This window comes from Eptesicus fuscus, chromosome 13 (assembly GCF_027574615.1).
Source record: "Eptesicus fuscus isolate TK198812 chromosome 13, DD_ASM_mEF_20220401, whole genome shotgun sequence".
Lineage (NCBI taxonomy): Eukaryota > Metazoa > Chordata > Mammalia > Chiroptera > Vespertilionidae > Eptesicus > Eptesicus fuscus.
In genome coordinates, this window is record NC_072485.1 from 82972880 (window position 1) to 82979982 (window position 7103).

At 68.4% G+C, this 7103-nt stretch overlaps 1 protein-coding gene across 4 annotated transcripts; it reads right to left on the reverse strand.

Moving 5' to 3' along the window:
• On the reverse strand, window positions 1–6398 carry GATD1 (glutamine amidotransferase class 1 domain containing 1). 4 transcript variants are annotated; one of them, XM_028136533.2, is made up of 8 exons: window positions 6314–6398; window positions 4504–4580; window positions 3915–4020; window positions 3495–3602; window positions 2366–2460; window positions 1535–1628; window positions 1223–1334; window positions 1–1134 (listed from the first exon to the last, which is right to left on the reverse strand). In XM_028136533.2, the coding sequence occupies exons 1-8, from the start codon at window positions 6375–6377 to the stop codon at window positions 1128–1130; spliced, it is 663 nt and encodes a 220-aa protein (XP_027992334.1). In that variant the 5' UTR covers window positions 6378–6398; the 3' UTR covers window positions 1–1127. The 4 variants fall into 4 exon arrangements, with proteins under 4 accessions (XP_027992334.1, XP_027992337.1, XP_008157800.1 ...); XM_028136536.2 differs by lacking the exon at window positions 3495–3602; XM_008159578.3 differs by lacking the exon at window positions 1–1134 and having other exon boundaries at window positions 1219–1334.
• Between the last annotated feature and the right edge of the window lie 705 nt (window positions 6399–7103).

Here is a 7103-nt window from a genome sequence, read left to right on the forward strand (position 1 = left end):
TGGGGCTGACGGCCAGGCCAATTCGCCTCCCGGGAAATGCCGACAGGAGTGCCGAGTGAGCTGGTCCAGGGGCCGGGAGGAAGCGCCGGGCCTGGGGGCTGCCCTGCTTGTTCCCAGGGGCTGGAAGCAGCGATGCAGCAAGCCTGGCTCCAGAGGGGACCCCACAGCCCAGCCAGGCACCCTGGGAAGCCTGAGGGTGGTCAGGCTGTCGGGCTGCGCTGGGAGGGAGCGGCCAGACAGCCGCCCAGCATCCCCAGCAGAGGCCTGTCCAGGACCTCCTTCCAAGCGGAGCTCCTGCTCGCTGTGTCCCCCCTGACCCCGCGGAGCAGCCGCAGGACGGGGGATGTGCAGCGCTGCCACAGGAGCCCCGGGCTGTGTTCGAAGGTCAAAGGTCAACAGTGTTTCAATGTCAGGGATGCGGTGCCGCTGCCGTCTGCCCTGAGGTCCACCCTGGCCTGACATGGGGTCACCACCACCCTGCACCCACACACAAGGCAAAGGTTAAAATCGGGGCAAATCTGGGGGCCTGGAGCTGTGACCACAAGATTAATTCCCCTTCACCTTTGACCCAAGTCAAAAGTGCTGACCAAGCTCCAGCCAGCTGGCCCCTCCCCCCTCAGCAGCACCCGCAGGGCTGGGGTATAGCAGACCGCCTGGGCATGGCCCTCCCCACACGGGTACCGACTCCGGGACCCCTGCCTGTCACTGCTGGGCCAGCTGGTCATCCTGGCTCCCAGGGGGGTCGGCCTCTGCTCCCCAACCTGGGCGCCAGGCACAGGCAGAGGGAGACACCCAGTGCTGGTGCAGGAAGACCAGAGGGGCCACGACCCCAGCCTGCAACGCCCCAGCTGATTCTCTGGGTACCAACTCCCTGTGGACCGCTCCACATGGAACCCGAGCCCCACCCGGTGCCAGTGCAGCACCTTGGCCTCGCACCCCCCAAGACCCGACACCCCTCAGGCTGACTCCTGGAGGCCCCGCAGTCCCACAGGCCCGGTCGGGTGAAGTCAGCCTCAGGAGCTGTCCGAGGCTCGGCCCTGGAGGCCGGAGTCCCGCTGCCTCTGGGGACTGGGCCCTCGGAGGTGGTGGCATCCACTGGTAGGCAGGCTGGCTCAGCGGGGACCGCGTCACTTCCTGTGGGACGGATACCAGGTCAAGCAGCAGCCATCACAGGGACCGTGGCCCAGCAGCCCGCCCATCGCCCATCACCCGCGCCCCTCACCGGCTGCCGCAGAGGAAGAGCAGGTTCTGCACGGCGAGCACAGTGGAACCCGCGTTCTGGCCCGTGACGAGGTGACGGTCCAGCACCACGTGCACCGCGTCAGGCTCGCTGGCTGCAGGAGACCCGAGGGCACAGGCCTCAGGCACCGCCCAGGCCCGGCCCACCCCCCCTCCTGGGGCTGTGAGCTCCAGGTCGGCCTGCGGGGTTTCAGAGCCGCCGGCCACCGAGGTCGGCTGGGTGCTCAGCCCCAGGAGGCTGGCCTGGCCAGTGAGGTCCCCCCGCCCCCGTCGCCTGCAGCGCCGCCCAGCTCACCACTGAAGCTGGCGCCGGCGTCCTTCACGAAGTCCTCCACAATGAGGGGCAGGCGGGCGAAGCCGGGGGCCCTGACGAGCTCGTAGACGGAGGGCTGCGGGAAGGCCACCCGTGCTCAGGCAGGTTCAACCCAGGCAGGGCCCTGCCTCCACATGGGGCGGGGGGCACAGCACTGCTCCAAGACTGAACCCCGGTGCGGCCCTCCTTCTGTGGGCTTCCGGGGTGACACACCTTCCCCTAGCATCGAGGCACCTGGGAGGCAGCAGGAGCTGGGCCCTGCAGTGAGTGCAAGGCCTGGAGGTGGAACAGAGCCACGTGGCCTGTGGGGTGGGGGCCAGGGCCACAGGAGCTCTGAGGAGTTGTCCAGGCTCCTCTCCTGTCTGGTCCTCACCTGGACCTGGGACCAGACCAGCTGTGTCCAGCCTCCAGCAGCCAGGCCTCAGTCCTCGCCACACGGACCCTCCCGCCTAGATCGGCCCAGCACCTCCCAGGCCTGCTCCCTGCCCCTGTGAATGCTGAGCCGGCGCCAGCCCCTCCACCCAAATGGAGCCCTGCCTCCTGGTCAGGCCAAAGCAAGCTCAACCCACCCCGCTCTTCCCCACACCCACAGCCAGCAAAGCAAACCGGGCTGCGAGGGTCGGGCGAGGCAGGGTCTCTGTCCTCACCCACGGCCTGAACAGGCCTCCCAGGATGTCGGCAGACAACGGACAACGGCCAGCCTGGTGCCGTGTGGACAAGCGGCTGTCACCGGCCAGAGGTGACCATGGGCCCCACAGGGTCCCCGCAGTCCTGTGCTTCGGGCCTGACCACGCCCGGCCCTGCTGCACTCACCCCGGTCACGCTGTAGCCTTGGAACACCCAGGACCGGTCCTCATTGGTGGCGCAGCACAGGGCGGCGACGCCGTGGCCAACCGCGCAGATGGGCTCTGAAAGCAGCGGCAGGGCGGGGGGAGGGCCTGGGTGCCCGGGGTCTGGCCCTCTCCCAACACCCCCACCCCCACGGCGGACCTCCTGGAGGCCGCCGCCCCCGCCCCGGGCAAAATGGCGAGCCGCTGCTTCCGGCCTAAATCTCAAGTCCCGGTGGCTGAGAAGCAAGTACAAGGAGGCGTCGCGAGGGTGAGCAGGTCTATTTGCCAACCCGGCGGCACTCCGCACGCACTGCCCCGCCTCTCAGAGCGAACGGCCTGCGCCCTCCAGGCCCCACTCGCCACCGGCCGTCACTGCTGCACGAGGGGCAGCCCACCCGGAACGCCCCTCCTGACTGCAGTGGGAAGGCGTCGCCCTCCTCCCAACTCTCAGGGCCTCCAGGCAGTGCCCCCGCCCTGCCCAGCGCCCGCCTTGGCTCCGGGCCTGCCACCCAGAGGCCGCCTGGCACAAGTGCGTTCCCACGGCTGAGGTGGCCGGGAACAATCGCTGCCTGTCCCGGGGCTGGTGCTGGGGACAGGAGGCCCGTTCTCACCGACAAAGGACTCTGTGTGGAGCCGGGTTTTTGTCGGCTGGCCCCTAGCGAGCAGACAGGCGCACTGAGCCCAAGGCAGACCAGGGCGGCAGGCCAGGTCTGCGGAGCGGCCTTTCTCCCAGCCCCGCTGGCCTCGGCCCCAGCCTGGACCCAGTGCTTTCCCACCAGGAACAAAGCCAGCATCCTGCCCTCCCCCTCGGAGGGGCTCAGGGGGCACAACCCCCAGCCCGAGGGGGCCAGGCAGAGGGCCCACAGGGGTGCTGGCCAAAGGGCAGGGCTGGGAGTGCCCACCCTCGTGTGTGGGACAGCTGAGTCAACTTGACCCTCACTGGCCAGATCACAGGCTCTACATCTGAAGTGATCTGACATTTCCAGCCCCAAGACCTGAACCCTGCAATCCACGGCTGCCGTGCCCACCCCCCAGCACAGGCACCATCCTGCCTCCCCTCCGTTTGTGGAGCCCCCCCACACACACAATTCCCCAGGTCAGGGGTCACCTACTGCTCTCGGAGTGGAAGTGCTGCAGGATTCGGGCCAGAGACCCGCTGTTGGCCAGGTCGGCCAGAGCCCCGGGACAGCTGGGAATCAGGAGGGCATGGTACCGGGCACCTGGGGAGACCACAGGCCAGTCAGTCCTCTTGCTCCTGCCGCCAGACACCATCCTTTGTCCTGTCCCTGCACCGGCTAAGGCTCCCCCGCCTATGGACCATTCCTGCCTCCCATCTCCACGTGCCCGCCACCTCTCCCCGCAGAGGCAGCTGGGGACTCTGGGCCCAAGACACAGGAGGCGGGTGGCCACAGACAGTCACCGCGCCTGGCAGCAAGCCCCGGGAGCTCCAGGGCTAGAGTGAGGGAGCGCTGTGGGGCCACAAGCCCACCTGGAACCCCACACGCCTGACCCTCCAAGGTCTGGGCCCTCACCGTCGATGGACTCGAGCTTGGCGGGGCTGGCATAGGCCTTGAGGCGGAAGTCCTGCACCCAGCGTGCATTGCTCTCACTCACGTCCACAAAGTCCATGGTCTTCCCCTGCGGAGCCCCGAGGCCAGAGGTCAGCGCAGGACACCCCCGCCGGCTCACAGGGGTGCTCAGAAACACGGAAGGGAGCCCGGACCAATGGCAGCCCTCAGGGACAAAGGTACCCACAGCCCAGCCCTCTCACCAGAGCTCCACACACCCCAGCTCCACGTCAGCCCACCCGCCCACACTGGTCCTCAGTCGCCTATAAAGCGGCAGCAAATGTCCCACCCCCTCAGGGGCGACACAGGAAACCCTTAGCACATCACTGCTGTGACCTGGGCCCCGGCGTCAGAGGGCTGCACTCCCTCCTGCTGGACGGTCTGCGCCATCCTTTCTCTCACGAGCAGACGCCGACCCATGATGCCAATGGGTCTTGGCCCCTCAGCCCACGCCCGATCCCTTGGGTCACAGCAGCCTCAGCTCACCACTGTTCCCAGCGACAGCACTCCCCCTTATCGCCCGGCCCCCCAGAAAGAAAGGGGCTGGACTTACCCCAGGCGTGGCCACCTGCAGGTTGAAGGCAGCGCTGGCCAGCGTGAAGCAGTGGAGGAAGGACTGGGCTGACACTCCTGCAAGGACACGTGGGTGAGTGCTGGGCCAGGCAGCCCTCCTGCCCGGCCACCCCAGGGCTTCTCCCGGCCCCAGGACCACCCGAGGGGCAGCCCCTCCCCGGCCTCATCCCAGGGCCCCACCAGGCCCCCATCTCCCTCCCTGCACTCTCCCCCCAGTCTGGCCCTAGAGGCCTTTCCAGAAGGCACACCCAAGTGAGCGGTTTCCTTACACTCAGCTCACCTGCTCATGAAACCAGCAGGGCCTGGTTTACCCCTCAGTTAGCCGGGGAGGGAGCAGCTGAGCCCCCACTCCACCAGGCTGAGCCAGGGAGGGCGGCAGAGAGCAAGGCTCCTGCCCACGAGGTGGGGCTATGGCTCCTGTCACAGGAAGGTGGGTGCATTCCCCCCCTTCCTCCAGGGCCAGGACACTGCCTCAGCCCTTTCCTCATGGGAGCCCCTGAATGCCAGTGGGCTCTCGCCCTCTTCTGCCCACGCCCAGTCTGGAAGGCTCCTGGCTGCGAGGGGCTGCGGCCCCACCAGGGACATCCACCTCTAAATGGGCTTGACCTGCATCCTTCCGCCTTTATTTTAATCCTGGGACCCAATCCCTAACCTCACGTTCATCTTTATTCACGCTTATGAGTTAGTACATGTTCGTTGTAGGAAGTCCACACACTGAGCAAAAACAGTCTTTCCAAATCACCCCCCCGCCCCGCCTTCCCAGTTCCTCAAACGCTTGCTCTCCCACCTCCACCTCCGACCCCCACCTACTTCACCCCAGGACCCCTGAGGGGACCAGGCAGGGCCCACTGGTCCTTTCAGAGCTGTGCCCCACCCCATGTTCTCAACATCCCCTCCTCCCCGAACAGCCAAGCTGGTTCGACCCCTCCCCCTTATCCCACTCCAACCTGTCTCCCCAGGGCTGAACCCCTTTCAATGGCTCCTCCGACCCTTGAGCTCCCCATAGGGGTGGGGGTAGGACCCTGGCTCCTGCCCCCATTCTAGGCACACGCCACTCAGAACCCCTGGGGCTCGGCACACTGTGACCCCGAGACCCGCGGTCCTCGCTCCCTGGCCCACTGGTGCAGCTACACAAGTTGAGCGGACCAGGCTCCACACAGACCCCCGGTCCCAACCCTGGTCCTCCACCTGCTCCCCGGTGGCCGTGGGCTCACCACTCCCTCTGTGACAGGGGACACACAGGAGGCCCTGGGAAGTGCTCAGAGCACCAGGGGCCCGAGTCTGCTCACTTCTTCCTGCCGGCCCCTGCACCCCACGTCCTGAGTGAGAGGCTGGCAACACGGGGCCCCATGAGCCCCACGGCCTCTCCTGGTACCTTGAGGCCTGGCAGGGCCGGGGGTCCTCAGTCCCTGCACCTCTCCCTCCCGCCCCCCGGGGCAGTCCCGCTCCAGCCCGCATCCTCCTAGGTGTGCGCCGGGCGGCGGGCGGCGGGCAGCGTGGGCATCGAGCAGCGCGGGCTCGTGACCACCTGTCAGGAAGGCCCACGCTCCCAAGGCCATGGCTGTCCGACCCCCAGGCCTGTCGGAGCCCACGTCCGGGGAGACCCACTGCCCCACCCGCGAGCAGGCCAGGGACGCCTCCCTGCTGGGCCCCCAACACGACGTTCAGGCTGAGCCGCTCGGGTGGGCGGGCCTCCAGCCTCAGGCGCGTTGGACGCGGCCTGTGTGTTTGCCTCGCCCTCCCGCGCGGTCCCCCCGGCACCCGCCGCCCTCCCTCCGCGCAAGCCTCACCCTCGGCGGCGCCGCTGGCCACGAGCAGGCAGGCGGGCCGGTTCGGGAGCCGCTCGGACGCCATGGTCTCCACCGCAGTCGGCGCGGACTGCGCATGCGCGGACCCAGCCTGCGCGCGCACCTGGCCCGAGACGCGCTGGTCACGTGCCGCCGCGGCCTGGGGGCGGGGCCTGGAGCGGCTCTGGGCGCAGGCGCCGTCCTCCCGCCCCGCCCCCGCCCCGCTCCGCTGGGTCCCGCGTCCTTCCCGGCGGCCCCTGAGGCCCCGCGCGGAGCCCCGAGCTTGGCGGCAGGGCCGGGAGGAGGTCCCGAGGGTCGGACCCCTGGGCGGCCTGGTTTCTCTCTCTTCCCTCGCGCTTTCTCAGGCAACGGGCACTGCCCGCCAGCCCGGGAGCGTCAGAACCGGGAGAGAAGACGCCTGCCCCGGCCGAGGTCCCTCCCTGTGGATCGGGCATTGAACTCGCGATCCCCGAGAGCCGGGCAGCCCTGGGTGCGGGGCTGAGCGCCGGCCCAGCGGGGCTCCTGTCCTGGGGCGGGGCGGGGCCGTGGGGTCACGGAAGGAGCCCGCGCAGCTGGTTCAGAGGGTGGGGAGGGCGGTGCGGGGCAGCGAGGAGCGGAGCGGAGAGAGAGGCGGTGGGGGAGCCCGTCCGAGGAGGCCAAGGCTTGGAGCTCCAAGCAGAGGGGTTATAACCAGGGAGGGTCTGCAGGTGGAGCGTGCGGGAGGCAGCCCATCAGTGATTTTCTCTCATCATCATTTCTACTTCTCCCTTCCTCTCTGAAATCAATAAAAACA